The sequence below is a fragment of the Symphodus melops genome (genome assembly GCF_947650265.1).
Source record: "Symphodus melops genome assembly, chromosome: 1".
Taxonomy (NCBI): Eukaryota; Metazoa; Chordata; class Actinopteri; order Labriformes; family Labridae; genus Symphodus; species Symphodus melops.
This window is the reverse complement of record NC_136691.1, coordinates 32,772,873-32,792,494: the sequence shown is the minus strand read 5'-3', so window position 1 is coordinate 32,792,494 and position 19,622 is coordinate 32,772,873. Positions and strand designations below refer to the sequence as shown.

The window sequence follows — 19,622 nt, the reverse complement described above, 5'->3', positions numbered from 1 at the left end:
GCTAGTGCTAGCGCCATGCATCCTGGGGCCGCCCCAGCAGAACCCCTGCTCAGCTGTCTCATCCTTAAGATCTCCTGTTTGCATTCATTTAAATGTTTCTCTAATTGAGGCCACTTTGAGGAAGAAGATATGCCCCCACACAAGCCCAATGTTTGAACCAGAGGTCTTCCTCAGGTGATGTTTTTTTTTTAATGCACTTCACCTGAAAAGGGACCCTGGTTCAAACGTTGTATTCGGAAAGAAATATTGTGTTTTTTGTTGGTATTTTTTTGTTGTGTGCGGGCATATCTTCTTCCTCAGTCTGCTATTAACAGGCTGCCCTGCACCTATAGGTGATGTTCATATACCACTTTTTCTAAACATTCAGTGCACTCCCCATCAATAAAAAGCTGTTCCTGGAGCACCCATACAGGCCTGGTTTAATTATGAGTTTGGAGCGTTTGTCTACATGTAGACGTTTATATGTATTTTCTTGGTTTCTTTTGGAATCTGTATTTTTGATTTATTTGCAGCATGTTTGAGGTTAGTGCAGTGTGTCTCCGTTCTTTCAGTTGTCTCTTGCACTTGCCTTTGAATTGAATATTTTTTTTTTTTTTCTGAATTTGCTGCACATTTTTCAAAATGTAAGTCGTCCTAAAATGCTGTAATCTGAAGTAAAGCATTCATCAAAACTCAAAATGATCAGCAGAGGTTGGGAGTAAGAGAGCCAATTACCACTGCAGTACTGTGCTAATGTTTTATGCAGCTTGACTTTACTTGAGTTCTTAATTTTTCTGACAACTCTCTGCCTTTAACCCTCTCATTTAACATTAATGTCTGCACACTCAGGGTAACTTTCGCTGGAAAGCATTTGAGAGTGTTATAATGTTGTGTTTGCTGTCCAACCAGCATCAAGAGCAAGACTTCAGCACGATCAAACATGTAAGACACAATACCTGGTATAAATGTATGCCTATCATTAGCAGCAGATGAAAACATGAAGCGTCATATTGAGATCACACAGTGAGCAGGAAACTCCCCCATAAAGAGGCAGCATCCAGTGAATGTCATGTCGACGAGCGACAGAGAGAACTTTCAGCACGTGAAGGGGAATCAGTCGATGTGTTCGCTGAAGCAGAGCAGCATGACTAACCTGAAATATTTGATGTGCAGCAAAGTGACACTCTTTTATGTTGTCAGAACAATTCAGAATCTTTTTGCTTTAGAATAATAAGTTGTACTTCTACAAGTCCTTTTTCCTTGCATAAAAAGTGTGTGCACCTTTACCACCTCTGCACATCACAGCATTCCTCAAGCTAATCATCCCGCTCTGGACCAGGTCTCCAATTTCCTCTTGCATGTGGGGTCAAACATGCATCAAAACCCAAACTTAGCAGCCTCCAGGTTTTCTCTGCAGGCTCAGATAAAAGCTAATAATAACAACACAAGGTGAGTGTGTGGCGCTCCGTTCACAGCACACACTGCTAATTGTCCATAAATGAGCCCATCTGGTTTGATTTGCTGTTCGGTGAGGCAGCAGGAGAGCAGCTCCCTCGCAGCTAAGCTCCCCGAGCTGCACGCTCAGCCCCGCGGCCCCTCCAGCAGCCGAGACCACCAAAGCTGAACTCATAACATGAAACCTAAACTACACCTCTCTACAGCAACACATAAAAAAACTGTAGTCAGGGCTTATTACTAAGCCTTCCCTTAATGGCTGCATTATAAATAAACCCGGGGCTCAAGCCTTCATTTGAGGAGTCATTTTCAACATTTATGCACAAGATTAAGAAAATGAAATACTGATGGAGAAACGGCGCAGAAAGTGAAGGAGGAGTCGGTGAGGTTTTTGACTCTCTCACAGTGAAACATGTTGATGGTGGTGTTGCTCATAAGAGTGACTGGATTTAGGGGGTGGGAGGCTGTGACGGTACAACGTGAAGGTCAGAAATCGCTTCATATGGCCACAATATGTTACCATAACATTTTTGATCTGAGATTTATATCTTACGATCATTAAAGAGCTGTTGTTACTGTACAGTAATGTTCAGTAACACATGCTTTTAAACACAACTTCAAATTAAGCCCAAATATGCACCTGTGCTTATCTACAACAACTCGCCTGGAAGGTTTCTAAAAGCACCTGATTCTCATCTAGTCGCTCACTGTTTTTATAGTGTACATGCTGTGATATACTGACAGCGCATTATTTGCCAATTCTAAAGTAAATAGACAATTAAATGATATAAATGATGATTAAAGGGTTTGCATGCCCACAAATTTCCATGCGTGATCAAAACACGTAAGAGGATGGATTCAACAACAAAGTATTTGACGGGTTGAAAACATCTTTTGTCGGCGAACACAACAACAACAAAGTAACATTCCCAAAGTCACAAACTCCATTAACCTTTGCTCAGATTAAACTCAAATAATGACAAATTTGAGCGGTTCCACTCTGTGGGGTCCAGACCTGTTGGCACCACTTCCCCACCTTTAGCCTCAGATCAATCCCAGCACATCCTGCCCGCTCTGTTTGCACAGCTTGCTGCCCAACGCTCATACTAATACAATACATTACCTCAAAGCAGAACAAACCATCCCAACCTGTCATCATGTGAGGCCGGAGCAGCTGGATCATCAGATAGGTGAACCTGCCGCTCTGTGATGCTCAGGACTGGATTTGAAGCAGCTTGAGGGAACTTATTGATGTCCATAATGTTTGCAGGCTGGGTGGCCTGAGCTGGATTTACCTATAGCTGAATGTTTCTGATACCATGACTCTAAATATTTATATTTTATCATCATATTTCTGATAAGCCGTGTCAGATGAACTTGCTTTGTGGCCACAATTCACAATGAGAAATGGACTTGAGTTTATAGCGCTTCTGAATACTCAAAACGCGTTTAGACTGCAGGTCACGCCTACCCGTTCACACACTGACGGCAGAGGCTGCTATGTGAAGTGAACATCAAAAGTCACTAATAATATCCATACACATTTACATTTACCACCAACGAAGCAGCAGGAGCAACTTGGGTCACTGAGGTCGCAGCTCTTTCTGGACAAATGTAAAAGCAAATGAGGCCAGGTGGGTGAGGCAAGCTTCAGCCAACAACTCTGTGAGTGTGACAGGCGTTTAAGTGGGAAATCAGGAAAAGCAATTGAATTCACGTTCATTTTAGTAATAGCCGTGGTGGTGGTGGTGGTGAAGGTTTCCTCTAATGCAGGTAACAGAGTGACAAAAATAGATTTTTAATCTCATTATCTCCAAAACAGCTCGGTGGCAAGAGAAAAAGTGTTTGAGAAGCAGAGCTGGAGAGACTCTGTGTGTGTGTGTGTGTGTGTGTGTGTGTGTGTGTGTGTGTGTGTGTGTGTGTCTGTTCATAAGTGAGTGTGTTTGAGAGGGAGAGAAGAGACAGTAGGGAGGGAGAGCGAGCAGGAGGGGTTATGGGTGTACAGATATGCACCCTTGCTTCCTCCCACCCCAGGTGCTCTAATTGAGAGGAGGCTTTTGTTATATAAACAAGAGTTACACCTCAAGTTGAAAATTAAATATTTGGAGAGAAGGCGGCATGCTTTTGAAAGTAATATATATTCCAGTGGGTGTCAAAAGGGTGCAGATGAAGAGGTGGTTATTGGCATGGAGAGCCTGCTCTCTGCACCAGAGAGTCAATTCTCACCTCACATCTCCTTCACAACAATGAACACAACAGCCTCTAAAGCTCTATTTCTGTACGCTCCAATTGGATCACGCTGCTGCTGATTGTTCTACATCTCAATAGGCTGTTAAAGTGGTAATCTGAGAATTCCTTGTTATTTCCCCTCTTTTTACTTTGTCTCTACGTTTGATGCTAAGCGCTCATTACTGCAGTTTTGCGCAGCACATCCCAGAGATCAATCAACGCGCCTGGTACTCCAACGCCCTTTTTTTTTTTTCTATGGAATTTTGAAGTTTGAGTTTCTGTAAGTGTGGAGAGCTTTTTTTGTGTCTTCAGCTGTGTGGCTATTGCTGCTCTCTTTAATTGGTGTTTCAGACGGTGCACAAAGTTGGAAAGTGTGACTCCCTTAGAGGAAAAGTGTAAAAATGCAGCAAGTCAGAGCTCCATGCAGAGCGGTCTGAATTATTTTAGAAGTACAAAATCCAAACCAGTAAAATGTTGTTAAACAGACACTGGGAAGGTTATGTAATCAAATTCTGCAGGTATACAAAAATGTAATAAGCAGACGTTAGCAATGAGTTGCTAAGAATGTGGCAAAGCTATCAAAACCTTAGTCCAACTCCTTTATCTGCATTTCCTTGACTGCGAAGGGAAGAGATTTCCTAAATAGAAAATAAAAACGATATTTATAAATTAGCTCCCATGACACTTTTAACCACACACCAGGTCTCACAGGTTTCACAGAAGACTTGATTGTTTCGCACCGAGCACGATTGCACCCCCTCTCCCCCGCTGGTCTGTGTTCAACGATCCGTACACGAGTACACTGGTATTATGTACGCAATCCGATACAGCAGGGGGCAGTGTGCTCCAAGTTGGTTTGCAAATCCACCATATTTAAGATATTTCTGAGATGCCAACAAGGACCTCATATATGTCCACAATACCGTGCAGCTCTGAGGATGAAACCATCCAGTGCTGCGCAGATACAGTGGTTTTGAAGTGTTAGGAGCTGTTATGTCATTAAGAGGTCCACTCCCTAGCTTCAGCACAGTTTGGTTAAAAACTACTGCGGACTGTACTCATGAATTGTGTCTTATACCACCTCTTCAAGTGGCTTTGGGCACAGTACCAGAGTACGGTACATTTGTTTCCACACTGATCAAACAAACCAGACTCTGGGGTAAAACTAGATCAAGGCCCCTCGTGTGAAACCACCTTTAATGATGTTGATATTAGAAAGTCCAGATTCTTCAAGCTTTAATCATTATCAAAACATTCTTTATACTTACCTTTTTATTAAAACCCCCATGAAATGAAAAAATAAATCTTCCTGGAGTCTGTGTCTTTAATGTACATTAAATCTATTTCAATGGAGCATTATCTGTTCAATGTATTTTTGTATTCCTGCACAACGTTTCAAATGCCGGACGACTCATCCTGCACACAGCGGCATTTACAGATTTTTCAACAAATTAAAAAGCTATATCGAATCTAACGTTCCAATGAAATTCATCCCAACGTTATGTCCCGTCTCCAATCTTGAGATCAGTTCTATCCTGTTTGAGCAGGAAATCCAACACAGCGGTTAGATTCTCTCAAGGTTACTTTTCATTGGGACTTTAAGTTGAATATTTTGATGAGTTTTTGTATTGACCATTATGAGTGTTGTGTTCCAGTGGCTTTATGTTTCTGCAAAATCTTGCTGTGTCTGCTGAATGGCTGAGTGTACTTGAATATTCTACACTAACAGGAGAAGCAGTGAATAAAAAGACATTTGAAAGGAGAGCAGCACCAACTTTAGATGGAGAAACGCCACAACATTTCTGTTTGCCTGCATTGATCAGCCACATACGGGAAAAAAAAGTGTGCTTAAGCATTGGTGGAAAAAATAATACCACTTAACAATAGCAGCAGATACAGATGCTGCGCTTTCAAAAGCTTGTACAGCATAGCAGAGAGTAAATGGGAGCTGCAGAAACCGGCTTGAATCGATAAAAACCATCAAACACCTGAGGGGTCCCCCAATTTTCCCACAAACCACTCCACCCCCTGGGCAGTGGGGAAACAATGGTGGGGCATCAATACCAGCAATTGGAAGAAGGTGGGGCAGGAGCAAAGCGAGCAAACCGCACAAGTGAGTCACCTCTCCTCCAGACAGCAAATGGGTGCATGATCGTTTGCATCAATTCAGTCCGGTGGGAGACAGAGGACAGGATGGGGATGGGGTGCCATTAGCAGTGTATTGGTATAGAAGGTGGGCGCCGGGAGGAAGAAGGGGTGTGAAGGTTTTTAAAGCAGGTAAAGATGGAGACACAGGGGGATAGAGGTGTTTTCAATTACACACAAATTCACAGCAATTTCCTCTTCTTTCTGACCACACCTCCCACTGCGAGGCTGATGGGAGTCCTGAACAAAGAGGCGTGGAGATCGCGATTGTTTGACTGCGGGTTGGTTTGGGAGGAGCAGGAGGAGGTCGGTTTTCATCTGTCTGGCTTGTTCAACCTTTCTCTGTCACCTTGCAGCTTTTATCAGAGTCTTCTTTTTTTATTTTTCTTTGCAAAGGGTAGGAACTTCAAAGTGCATTTCAACTTCTGTGTTGATGTTGATAAGGCACTTCCTGAGAGCGAGAGATACTCTTATGCTGCTGAAAGATAACCAGCTAACACACACACACACACACACACACACACACACACACACACACACGCACACACACGCAGTCTTACACACAATGTTCCATTCAGCAACAAAAAAAAACAACGCGCTCTTTTTGCTTTGCAAAGTGGTGAAATTTGCTCGGCGGTGATGCATGCTTCATCTCACTGATCACGATCGCCTTCCGTTTAAACTCTTTGTCACTTGCATTGTGCTCCTCTGTTAGCGGGTTTGTAATGCTTTGGATTAAATTATAGCAGGTGCTTTGTGTGTGTGTGGTGTCTGGAGCAGACAATAACACCTCAGCAGGTCAGCAAATGACAGAAATGGATCCATTGTGTTTACCAGAAGGGGGGGGGGGGGATCGTTATAGTCCATCCAGACCTGACCTGCACACTTAGCAACATTTTCTGTGTTAGGGAAAGTAAATCGTATTCTGTGACCAAAGTTTAAGACATCACATATAACAGTTTCACTATTTTTGGTAAAGCATTGTTATTAAGATTCTTCTTAATAACAATGTGGGTGAGAGAGTCAAAACAGATTGTGGAAATTTCCGTTGTGAACATGCTAGCATGCTAATTATAGAATTTATAAAGCATGGACGTAGTGTCAGATGATGCTCATTGGTTTTTTAAGTTAAGTTTTGAAGCCGAGCATTGGGGATGGCCATATTGACATGATATCAACTTCGACCAAATAGTTTTTTGGACCATGCTGTAAACGTGTTTCTTGTGTCAAAATGGTCATTTTTATTAATGAGACTCCTGAGGGTTTTGCAGTCAGCCTCAAGTGGACACTAGATGAACTGAAGTTTTGCTACAGTTCTGCAATGGCGTCATTTGTCAACACGGGAATTTGCTGATTAATAGGTTTAACTGCATCTGTGCTCTAAACTCTGTGATAATAGTTTGCAAATGTTCTTTAGGTGATTTATTGTAGCACGCTAGTGGGTTAAATGTGATAATATGTAGGACTTTGTATTGATGCACTTTGGCCCCCACCAAAGCTCTCTGAGTGTAAATGCACTGTTGCAAAACAAAGTCAAAACGTAGTGCTGTTACGCCTCCACCCCTCAGACAACATGCATTTGTTCTTCTGCTCATTGATTGCAATCTGTTTTCATTTGGAGAATATGAACCAGTTTGTCTATTGAACTATTGCCATGGCTACGTTGGAGAGGGTTTTTTACGACACATTTTTTTTTTTTTTTTTTTAACCTTTGTAAGATTCCACACGTAGAAAGCCAACCTGAAGATCACCAAAGGTTTATTTATGTCCATGCAGAAAAACTTGAGTTAGATGATTTTCTGTATCTGGTAAAACTGCTTAACATGAGACCACGTTGACACCATGCGCCATTCTCCCTGTTGAAAGTTATTGTGCGGTTAGATCCTGCACTTTGAGATCACTATTTTAAGATAGAAAAGTGACATAAACCCTTTTCACATATGGAAATCTCCTTAAAAAATTCCTGAGATTACATGGAGGGGCTGTATATGTGAATGCAAACGGCCACATTTTTTGCGCTGACTTCAACCGGAGTTTCTCCCGCCAGACACCTAGTAGTGGGCTGATGTGAGATTGCAGCAAGCTATTCGTTTCTATAGTGAGACTGCTGCACAGGAGTGTCTGCATGCGACCACTACGATCTCCGTGCACGTAATTAAGCGGCGACATAAAGTTGTCTGATCGTCAGAATGCTGTTCTTTTGTGGATATTGTCATTCCGTTGAACTACACATTACATTGATATGAGGGCAAATATTGTCATTATGGTGTCATGCAGACTCTGTTGCTTCGTCTGCTACTTCCACGTTGTTTTTTTTACATCATGTCGTACCTCAGGAAATCCCCCTCCCCCTATTGTCTGACAGTGAAAGTCCCCAGCTGTGAAGTAGGTGAGCGGCTAGGACGGGAAAATCTCTGGACCAGTCCTCCTGTAATTATTTAGATATTATCTGGAGTGCATATGAAAATAGCTAGAGTTGCTTTAACTATGCATATGATAAACATATGTTCAATATCAGGATGTTATCAACACCTTCCTCTTGCACCTTCCTCTCTAATGCAACCGTCTGCACATACGAAACCTCTCTACAGGAGACAGGAAGTATCCTGTGCTTGCACATGTTGCCACATGAACATATGAGAGGCCTGATAGGAGTCAGTATCAACCATGTCACTTCCCCTGTTCCCTGGCTCAGCAAGAAGAACTATTCTAAACACTCACTCTCATATACTACATCTGAAGCAGTGTGTGATTGTATTTGTGTGTGTGCATGCGTGTGCAGGAGGTGGATTAGGGCTCTTTCTGGATGGTTGGCCTTATCTCCCCTCCCATGCACATTCACAATATATGCTGCACCAGATGGCCAGAGAACACAGAGCTGCTAATGGTACCACTTGATCATGTCTTGGCTCTGCTATAAGTCAGTATATTAACAACATACATAAATGCCATACACAGAGTATTTGATTGATCCCCATGTGACGCATAAAACTGATTCATAAAGGAGAAGAAACACTTAAAGGACAATGTAGATTTAGCCATGCGTGCCTGAGTGTTAGTCTAAGGAAGAAATCTCACGGGAATTATCCACAATTTAAATACATTCCCTTGAATGTTATTAGAATGGCTCTTCTTGTTTGCATTTACATACATTTTAGTTTATAGAGCTGTGATTGCTGATGAGCGTGTGGGAAGAGTTAATGATCTGAATAAATGACAATGTAGGGATACAGCTTTTATTTTGAAGTTCATTGTAAACAAGTCGTTATACATTGAAATGCACAGGAGCATTATATGTGACACACACACACACACACACACACACTGGGATAGAGGCGGTATCTCTCGTAGTACATCACTGCTCTCGTGTGGTGAAAAGAGGACTGGCTGCACTTTTAAAGGGTTGTTAAATCCTTAAAGAAGAAAATGGTTTCTCATTGGACGTGGATTAATGGTTAAATTTGGTTTTATTTATAGGTTTTGAGATATTTGTGTCTGGATTATTTCCTATAGAATATATAATTGGAGCAAATGGCATTTTGTCTGAGGCATACAAAAAAATTGTTTTTTAAAATAATAAAAAAAAACCTTATCCAGAATCACGACACTTACATTTATGTGTCTTTGTCCAAACTTCTTTTAAATTGGGAAATTGTTTAACCCAACAGGACTGTTTTCTTTCAGGGGTTTGAATGACTTTGTTTGACAGCAAAATGGCAGTAAGGCACTCCTGTGTAGAAAGAATAACCTTGCCCAAATGATGAGTGGAATGGAAACAGACTTCTTTTTTTCACAGCAGGTGTTTTTGCCTACTTTTGATTATGAGCACCAGTGTTACTCGTTACATCAACAATGACTCTGTTCTGTTTGTCTGCTATAATAGTAAGTCTGAATGAACTCCACATCAAACCTCTCATACTGAAGAAGTCAGCCTCTCTCTTTTTCTTTAAGACAAGGGATGGATTATTACTACAGCGTCAGAGAATGATACTGTCCTAAAACAATTCAAGACTGACAAATAACCACGCAAAAAGGAGAAAAAAAAGTTTGGTCGCACCTCCACCATACTGCAGCCTCCGCTCTCCTCCAATGAAGTCATCTTTTTAGCAAGGGTTGGCCATCTTCAGTAAAAAGAAAGAACATGAGATATTTCAGTCATAAATACAGCAGAAATCCAGTCTGTCATCTGTAGATGTCTCTCTGAGTCCTGACTGTTTAATGAGTGAGAAGTGTGAGTCAGTCAGCTGTGTTGTTGTCAGAGCTCTGTTTACATCATGTTTACATGGACGGGACGGCCTTGTGTCTTAAGCTGTTTGAGTCGAGGACCAGAGAGAAGAATAAGAACCCACTCACTGATTATTTGGATATCACATAAGTGTGATTAGATCATGATCATTCTGTATCAATGTATGTGCAGTGTGAAGCTATCAGTTAACCAAAGTGTGCTAACATTAGCCTGCTAATAAAAAAATGCAGGACACAGGAAACTGCAGCTCGAGTAAAGGATAATTTACTGCTTGTGCTTAATGATGGTTTGTTCTAATTGATAACTTCATGTGACCTCTAGATGAGGGGGGTTGTGGTTATGGTGTGTCGCTACCGAAGAGCGAAGGTTTCAAAACAGCCGAACAGCAGTTTGTTTTGGTTTCATGCTGGTGCTCAAAGGCGACATCTTGATCGTACTTTCTTCTTTTAAATCTTGTCAAATTTAGGGGTCTAAGCTAATTGAACATTATGGCAGTAATTTTTTTTAACATCCACAAATGCTACATGGGGTTATAAATAGTGTGTCAGGCAATTGCCCAAACATATACAGAAACAATAAATGAAAAGGAGGAGCAGGTAAACGTAAAAACCCAACAATGCTAATATGAAAACATTGTTCATTTCTACTTGAATCTGGTCTTTGGACGTCTTTTTAACCGGTAATGTGGGGTCACAACTTTATCAAGTTACACACAAATAATTTATAATATTTGTTCTAATAATTCGTACAGTTTTGTGTTGATAGAGAGGCAATAATGATTAATGTGAACATTTACTTTCAGTCAAACTGCAAAGGAAGCAGAAATTGTGTCTCTCCGATAAAGAGCCAACTGTGCTGTTGACTCTTTATCATTTTTATAAAATCAAATGAAAGAAAACATCTTGTAATGTGATAAAAAAAAAGAGAGCTGTTTTGTGTGAACGCACTTTCACCAACACTGTGTGGAGGACTGATCTTATTTACCCTTTACTAAATATTTCTGCCAAATTTGCAAAAGCCTCTTCCTGTTTTTTCCTTCCAGACAGTTCTTCATAACTCCGCTCAAACAGAGAACTGAATCAGCTTCTGATGTTGCACAGTTATTTCCTCGTCACAAGGTCTCACTTCAGCTGAACTGTGAAAACTCTGTGGATGCATTCAAGGACCCTTTGTCAGCCGTAATTTCAGCCTCTGAATTAGAGAGCCTTTCAGAGAAAGAGATGTTGAAATTCTTCTTCTTATCCTCCTTGTTCATATTGTTGTCCCTGTCGACTGCATGTTATTGACTTGAAGCTTCTCAGGAGTTGTGTGGAAATAAATGTTTCCACCGTAAAAAAAAAAAAAAAAGTAAAAAGGGTATTGAACTGTACTGGTTGTGAACTCCCAACAAAAATTAAACATTATAAAATGTGTTGAATTGGGACAATGCACATTTAGCAACATATGGGCAATAACATGGATGTCTTACATAAGTGTTAGTTCCTACAAAAGCTGCTCGGTGGCAGTCGAACTCCCAGGTGTAAAAGTACCTGGTATTCTGCATTAATGGGCCCTGTTACTGTTTGTATTTGAAAGTTGATGTTTCTCAAAAAAATTTATTGACTGTTGTATAGATGTCTCGTTCCCAATATAAGCTCATGGGAACTTATTTTTGGACCCAATGGCCTGCTCCAACCCCAAGGGAAAGGAAGTGTGAACAACAGTAAAGAGAGGGGGGAAAAAAGAAGAGAAATCCGTCCTGCATACTATCTCAAATGCAGGAGGCACAATTTCTGATAACTTATCTGAATAGATTTTATGAAAGATAAGCACCATTCACAATAAGGTGCTTGGCTAACCTGACACGAAGGGTGCCCTATAACCCTAACCCTAAAACCCGCCCCAGTCTGTTGATAGGTTGAGTGAAAGTTAGGGTGAAACAGTGTCCAGCATGTTGATAGCAACTGATGGGACTCTGAAGCCCCCTGCAGGAACCAATGGGTGATGTCACACATTAATACTCACAGTTCAATACATACATATGCCTCTCATTCTCTAGATAGTGCTTGTTTATCCTGTTGTTTTGCTTTTTGTGGATAAAATCGCTTAAGTGTGGACGATCGAGTCCATTCAAAACTTTACAAACAACAACAGCAACAACATGTCAAAGTTTTCTAAATATTACTTTTCCAAGATTCTACTGACTTCTTGAAGAGACATCTGAAGGCTTTTACTGTGCTTGCTTTTGTTTGTGACCAAGTTATAAATCAAAATGTTAAGAGAGAAAAACACATTATGAATGTAAACTAAGTCGCTTGAAACATAATGTCACTGGTGAAAACAGTGTTACAAGATAACAAGTTTAACTTGATTACAGTGAGCTTTTTTACTGATTCTTTAATGACATTCGGTACACATTTACATTCAGATCTTATTTCATGGAGGCAGTACCTACAGGATATTCGACAACAGCAGGATCAAATCCGTTTTTGAAAATTACGCGTGATATCCATAGTTAGGTGCGTAGCCGACATGACCCGACAGGTGGGCGTGATAAAACCCCGCCTCAGCTCCAGCTCTCAGTCTGTGGTTAAGTTGACTAAAAGTTAGGTTGAGGCGGGGTTTCCAACATGGCGGCTGCTGCCGATGAGCCCCCAGAGCCCCCTGCAGGAACAGACTGGAGACATCACTTAGACTTTGTCCATCCAGAAATGTGTTTCTGATTGCACAAGGATTTTTTTGTATTTTAGAGCACAACTGTTTTCCCTATTGCAAGTCGTACAAAGGTTAATTTAAAAAAACGTTTTTGTTTGTTAAACCTTTTTTTCCACCATTAATACATTCACAGGAATGTAGTAACTGTAGGATCTAACCCATACATGTAATGATCTTTGTTTGCTGTTGTTACGGAGCTGCAGGTCCTCTGTAATATTTATGTAGCCCTGACTCCGTCTGTGTTGCAATGGGGATATGTTTCAGCCCGGACATGACTTTGCATGTGAGGTAGGAGATCAGTTTGCAACAAGGGCTCTATATTTAGCTGTTGGGGGGAGTGGGTCTCAGTCTGACTGCAACAAGTCACACTCCCCAGGACCCCGACTCTCTTCCACCTGCCTACTGTTTGTTTTCTATCGGTGTTCTCTTGAGTTTGTATTTGGACTGAAGGGTGAGTTGTAAATTCTTTATTTGCTGCATGTTTATACCACTCTTCTCTTTTTGGTAATTTCTTTTGTTTTCTATACCACATCTCTCACACCCCCATGACAGCCTGGTGTGACTTAGGGAATGGCTTTGCTGCTTGGAAATGGTCCCGTGCTCTTTGGCTGACTGAGACTACAGCTTGGAGAAGTTGCATTTGTAGGCCTCCATGTGCCTTTTGGAGGAGCCAGAAGCCAGACTGGGCCTGAACAGTCCTGACCCTGTGGTGAGAGAGGCTTTCCTCATGGTCCATGACTACATAGACTACGTGACCACAGGGGGGGCAGATGGCACGATGGGTCCTGCCCCCACAGCCTGCACTGCCGCCCTACGCCACGCCGGGGATGAGCTCCTCAACCGCTTCCCCATCTTCTTCCGTCGCTGGCCTCGTATCTTCCAGGACGTGACGGAGAGCTCGGCCTGCTCCATGCTCACGGGCATCCTGGATGAGCACTTCTTCCCTGCGGTCCCTAGGGGGCGGCATAGGGAGCTGGCCTGGAGCGCGGTGCTGTCTGTGTATGTGCTGGCTGGACAGATGGCTCTGCACTGCCATGAGAGGGGCATGCTGGGGGTCCTGCCAGAGCTGAAGAAGAGTATAGGGGAGTATGTGGAGAGGGTCATCTGCCCTGACATACGGGAGAAGGGAGGATGGGTGAGTGTTCATGAGTGAATATCCACAGAGCGCAAACAACCTGATTCTCCATTTAATACAAAACCACTTTCATTTTTATAGAGCTCACACTCAAATCCCTGCGACCTGCAGCAAGTCAAGGCGAGCTTATTTATAGAGCCCATTTCAGCAACAAGGCAATTCAAAGAGCCTCACACATCAAGCATCAGGACGAAGGGAAAAAGAGAGACGAAAATAGAAAACATTCAATTCATTGAAACAACGACAGAAATCAGAAGGGCAGATTAAATGTGCAAATATGACAACAAATAAGATCTAACAATAAAAGTAAATAAAAACTTGTTTCAATAAAAGCAGCACAGACTGAAAGTTCAGACTTAGACGTACTAGATCCTGCATAGCCTAATTACATCATGTCACATTGGGTCCATGGATCAGGTAAATGTCTGCATTAGAGCTGCTCGTTTTATATATTATTATCTCTGGGACTTTAGAGCACCTGAAGTAATCCGTTGTCTCAAGATGTCCTTCTCTAAACTCTGAGAAAAGCAACCTGCCCACCACCATTACTCGACATAACAGAGAGCTTATTTTTGGATTCAAACAGAAGTCATTAAATGAATGCACACTCCTCATCTAACCTCAGACATACATTTCAAAATGCTCCAGTTTGAGAGCTGAGAAGACGTCTGATCAGAGGCTTCCTATAAATATATTTACTTGGATTAATTGGACATAAAATGGATTCATTGGATTAAAATGACATAAAATGTCCAATTAATATGCAGAGACAAATAGTCTGTTGTTATAAGTTGTAAAACAAAAACACAAGTTTACTGTAAAATAAAGGAGAGTTACAGAGTCGAGCTTTATGTTAAGTATAACAGAAAAAAGGGTGTAGCACACTGTCTGGTGTCTCAGACAATGTGTCTCTCGCCCTGATTTCTGACTATCATCCTTTGTCTAAAATAAAGACATGAAAGGACCAGAAATAAACCTTTGTAAAAAATAAAGTTTAACCAAAAAGGCATGGATGTGTGTATGTTCAGGAACATTAGCTTCAGAGAGCTGCAGGTTTAACGATGACCCAGAGGATGTCTGCATTCTTTTAAACATGTACATTTAATCTGCTTTTCCCCACAATGATCTATTTGTTCAAAAAGTTAAGTCTCACACTTTCATACATGCAGAGGACGTTCAGATTATTTTATGTGTTTAACTGTATCTTTAGTGGATTGGGATAAATCATAACTGTAAAGGGACTGGTATCTTGGGACATTTTAATCAGAGTTGTATCAAAAATCTTTCTGAATGGAAGTCAGAATTCAAGTTCCTTAGAAATCTGATTTATTACAGTACGTCTTTGAGATTTTAATCAACTGTTTTTGACAGAGCGGCTTTGTATCCCGCTTCGGAGCGAAGCAGGGCTTGGAGAGCCAGGTGAAGAAGGTGTGCTGCTGGACTCTGCTGGCCCTGGCTGTGAGCATCCTCACCTACTGCGTTTGGAAGAGAGTGGTGTAAGCCAACACTGCCACCTATCGACCACAACCAGGAACTGTCAGAGACTGGGCAACAGCATGGAAATGTCTGCAGGACAGCTTTAAGATGGTTGTTTGTTATGGAGAATTATCAGTATACATCTTTTAAACATCCCAGGATTGCGTTACGTTTAACTACTTTTCTGCTTGTATTTTAGTAAATATTGAATCACAACTATATTTATAATGAGTCTGCCTTTATACTGAAGGCACGTTTAGAATCTCCATCTGATATTACATTAGAGTGATGGTTGTTCGAGTCTCTCTGGGGGAACCTCAGCCTTGTAACTACACTTTATCTACAGTGTAGAGCCTCTTCTCTAATAAACTAACTTCTGTGTTGTAAGGAAGTGCCGAGTATTAAACACAGTCACACCTCAAAATGCAGAAGAAACTTTTATTAACATGAAGAGCAGACAGAAGAGTGAAAACGTTTTGTTTTCATTCACTTGAAGTGACTGGTGAGTTTTAAACTGGTCGCTTCAGAACATGAACAGCAGACAGAACACTGAAAACTGGAAAAGACTTGGAACGTTACGTTTTCATGGCAGATTTTGACAGCAAAGCTTCGGAAAATTTCACATTTAGGCAAGTTCCTCCTCGCCTTCCTCCTCAAACTCTCCCTCCTCCTCAGCGGTGGCGTCCTGGTACTGCTGGTACTCTGACACCAGGTCGTTCATGTTGCTCTCTGCCTCGGTGAACTCCATCTCATCCATGCCCTCGCCGGTGTACCAGTGGAGGAAAGCCTTGCGCCTGAACATGGCGGTGAACTGCTCAGAGATGCGCTTAAACAGCTCCTGGATAGCTGTGCTGTTGCCGATGAATGTGGCAGCCATCTTGAGGCCACGGGGAGGAATGTCGCAGACGGCGGTCTTGACGTTGTTGGGGATCCATTCAACGAAGTAGCTGCTGTTTTTGTTCTGCACGTTCAGCATCTGTTCGTCCACTTCCTTCATGGACATGCGGCCACGGAAGATGGCAGCCACTGTCAGATAGCGGCCGTGGCGTGGGTCACAGGCAGCCATCATGTTCTTTGCGTCGAACATCTGCTGAGTGAGCTCTGGAACGGTGAGTGACCTGTACTGCTGGCTGCCTCGGCTTGTGAGGGGAGCGAAGCCTGGCATAAAGAAGTGCAGACGAGGGAATGGCACCATGTTCACAGCCAGCTTCCTCAGGTCAGCGTTGAGCTGTCCGGGGAACCTGAGGCAGGTGGTGACGCCGCTCATGGTGGCGGAGACGAGGTGGTTGAGGTCACCGTATGATGGGGTTGTGAGTTTAAGGGTGCGGAAACAGATGTCATACAGAGCCTCGTTGTCAATACAGTAGGTTTCGTCTGTGTTTTCTACAAGCTGGTGGACTGACAGTGTTGCGTTGTAGGGCTCTACTACTGTGTCAGACACTTTGGGTGAGGGCACCACGCTGAAGGTGTTCATAATACGGTCGGGGTACTCTTCACGGATTTTGCTGATGAGCAGTGTGCCCATCCCAGAGCCGGTACCACCACCAAGAGAGTGTGTGAGCTGGAAGCCCTGCAGGCAGTCGCAGCTCTCTGCCTCCTTCCTCACGACATCCAGGACAGAGTCCACCAGCTCTGCACCTTCCGTGTAGTGACCTTTGGCCCAGTTGTTGCCAGCACCGCTCTGACCTAAAAGACAAATTCAAAAAAGAAAAGGGGAAATTAAGCTTAACAGTACTTAAAACACAACAAAGAGCAACTAGGAATTGAATTGACAACTGAAAAATTACCAAAAACAAAGTTGTCTGGCCTGAAGACCTGGCCGAAGGGTCCGGACCTCACAGAGTCCATGGTTCCTGGCTCCAGATCCACCAGCACAGCACGGGGAACATATTTACCGCCTACAAGAAGCAGATAAGATGTGAGGGTAATCTTCACAAAAACAATTAAAGTGTTTATGCCAATAAAAACATCTAGTCAAACCTTACCTGTGGCTTCATTGTAGTAGACATTGATCCTGTCGAGCTGCAGGTCACTGTCACCATGGTATGTTCCAGTTGGGTCGATTCCATGCTCATCACTGATCACCTCCCAAAACTGAAATACAATAAGATGAACGTTATTTTGGTTGATTAAACAAAAGAATGACCGGGAAGCATGAGATCATTTAGATGTAGATGCAGGTTTATATTTACAGATTTCTTTGGTTAAAAAGCACAAGTATCACTTCTATAAATGTTTGGTTAGATAACTGTTCAGCTACAACTTCCCGCCATCTGCAGTCCGCGCGCGCGGCCTCATCGCCCATTGGCTGCAGCTCGAGGGTTATGAATTCGAACAATCCTAGCTACGTCACTAACCGTTAACACCGCCTCCTTCACGCACGAGCCGGCAGAAAACACCGAGCCGGTGTAACCGTTAAAATTCCAATGTTAGTTCACTTTAGCGGACAGTTTTAGTTTTTCATACATAAAAAAAATTCTGTAAAAATGTTGACAATTTACTTAACATTACGAGCCAAAGACTGTCGGAAAGCCTCGCTTCCTTTATTTCGCATTGCGGGAACAGTAACGTCCTCTAAATTTATTTTTAAATAATTTTAACGACTCAATTCTTCGAAAAAACGTCCGTAGACGTTAACTGGCATCTACCGGTTAAGCTCGATAAACATCCAACCTATATGAATAATTAAAACACATTTCTATATAAATTAAGAAAATAAAATAAAAATAAAATTGTGATAGTCACATTTCGACGCATCACAATCGATTAGGTCAGTGCTCGAGTTTTCAGGTTTGATAACACGTTTATTGAGCATTTTCATAAGTAGGACACACCGATGTACCCAGGGTGTGGCTTCTACGGACACAAAGCAGCGGCCCACCAGCACAAAGGACGCGGTGTTTCTTTACAGAAATAAATCGATTACACCCCGCATAAAAATAAAAACAACATAAAGCTGTACTGACCTTGGCACCGATCTGGTTTCCGCACTGACCGGCCTGGAGATGCACAATTTCCCTCATTTTGTTTTTTGTGGAGGTAGCCTACACCCTTTAATGAATGACTTTGAGTGTCTGTATGCGCGCTCCACCGTCGCTACCATCTTTTTATAATACATCTTAACCCGCCCTCAACACATCAGCTCGAACGTTGATTGGCTTATTCCTTTGGATTTAACGCACACGCACAGATTTAGACCAATGAAATCGCCCTGTTCTTTTCCGCTATTGGTCCAGTACATCTGTCAATCACATGCGTGTCAAACGTATGATTTACGTCTAATCTGTCGACGTTGGCCTACTTCCCTCATGATGGCGGAAAAGAAATGCGACACCGATCTCAGATTTAATTCATTTCACAGCCGCATGCAAGCGTGCAGAAAGAAAGTGAAACGTAATGATCATCTAATCTAAATAAAGCATTTTATCTGTATGTAGCTATAAAACACCAACTCAATTTAAATACTCGTTATCCATGGTCCACGTGGCTTGGTAACGGTACACAATGAACCACTTTGGCAGAAAGTGGACAACGGGAAGCTGCTCATGATTAAGATGTGACTCACAAAGCACTGATTTCAGTTCATTTTTGGATAATCTGCTTTTCATTACCAGCTCAGCTAAACTACAGCAATTTTAACTCATTAGTGTCCCCCTCTCCTGTTCATTTTATAGGAATTTGCTCTTGTACTGAATGAAAACCTGCAGCACCTCTTTGCTTTGAACGAGCAAAACTGAAACCATGTAGGCAAAAACACATCATAGAGAGTCTGAGTGTATTGAGTCTGCGTGTATTGGCATGGGCATGGCAGTCCAGAGAACACGTAGTAGGCCTACACCCTATTCAGCAAGATTAAGATTTAAGGGTTTGAACAGTGTCAGTATAGATAGATAGATAGATAGATAGAGAGATAGATAGATAGATAGATAGATACTTTTTTGATCCCGAGGGAAATTCATATATAGGCCGTATAGGCTACTACTATAACCTACTGTTATCAGCAATGACAATAAAGACCACAATGTGCATTATCCTACCACCAAAGTCTCAGAGGGATACTTTCCTGGTTCTTGAAGAACTAGACTCTTTGCTTTTCCTATCAGACTCCGTTTACAGAGAATTCTCCTGTTTCATGGTTGAATATCTTGAATCAGTACAAAGCCTATAATTAATGTCCGATATAAGCTCAGTGAAAGAAACACATACACTGGAATTAGGCCTGTAGTCTGTCCTGTTTTGTAAAATGTAAAGGTGTTCAATGAG

At 42.1% G+C, this 19,622-nt stretch overlaps 2 protein-coding genes across 2 annotated transcripts; one reads left to right on the top strand and one right to left on the bottom strand.

Moving 5' to 3' along the window:
* The first annotated feature begins 12,338 nt into the window (after positions 1-12,338).
* On the top strand, positions 12,339-15,965 carry bcl2l16 (BCL2 like 16). The gene is made up of 3 exons (XM_079352487.1): positions 12,339-13,199; positions 13,301-13,883; positions 15,255-15,965. The coding sequence occupies exons 2-3, from the start codon at positions 13,401-13,403 to the stop codon at positions 15,381-15,383; spliced, it is 612 nt and encodes a 203-aa protein (XP_079208613.1). The 5' UTR covers positions 12,339-13,199; positions 13,301-13,400; the 3' UTR covers positions 15,384-15,965.
* LOC306829425 (tubulin beta-1 chain) lies at positions 15,784-18,455 on the bottom strand. Its single transcript, XM_079352467.1, has 4 exons — positions 18,326-18,455; positions 17,345-17,453; positions 17,147-17,257; positions 15,784-17,045 (listed from the first exon to the last, which is right to left on the bottom strand). The coding sequence occupies exons 1-4, from the start codon at positions 18,380-18,382 to the stop codon at positions 15,985-15,987; spliced, it is 1,338 nt and encodes a 445-aa protein (XP_079208593.1). The 5' UTR covers positions 18,383-18,455; the 3' UTR covers positions 15,784-15,984.
* Between the last annotated feature and the right edge of the window lie 1,167 nt (positions 18,456-19,622).

What these genes read in the sequence shown, in the direction of transcription:
- bcl2l16 (XM_079352487.1), top strand. Translation starts at nt 13,401, where the DNA reads ATGTGCCTTTTGGAGGAGCCAGAAGCCAGACTGGGCCTGAACAGTCCT. An exon ending in TACGGGAGAAGGGAGGATGG is followed by an intron (nt 13,884 to 15,254) that starts GTGAGTGTTCAT and finishes TGTTTTTGACAG; the next exon opens with AGCGGCTTTGTATCCCGCTT.
- LOC306829425 (XM_079352467.1), bottom strand. Translation starts at nt 18,382, where the DNA reads ATGAGGGAAATTGTGCATCTCCAGGCCGGTCAGTGCGGAAACCAGATC. An exon ending in CTACTACAATGAAGCCACAG is followed by an intron (nt 17,258 to 17,344) that starts GTAAGGTTTGAC and finishes TGCTTCTTGTAG; the next exon opens with GCGGTAAATATGTTCCCCGT. An exon ending in GCCAGACAACTTTGTTTTTG is followed by an intron (nt 17,046 to 17,146) that starts GTAATTTTTCAG and finishes TTTGTCTTTTAG; the next exon opens with GTCAGAGCGGTGCTGGCAAC.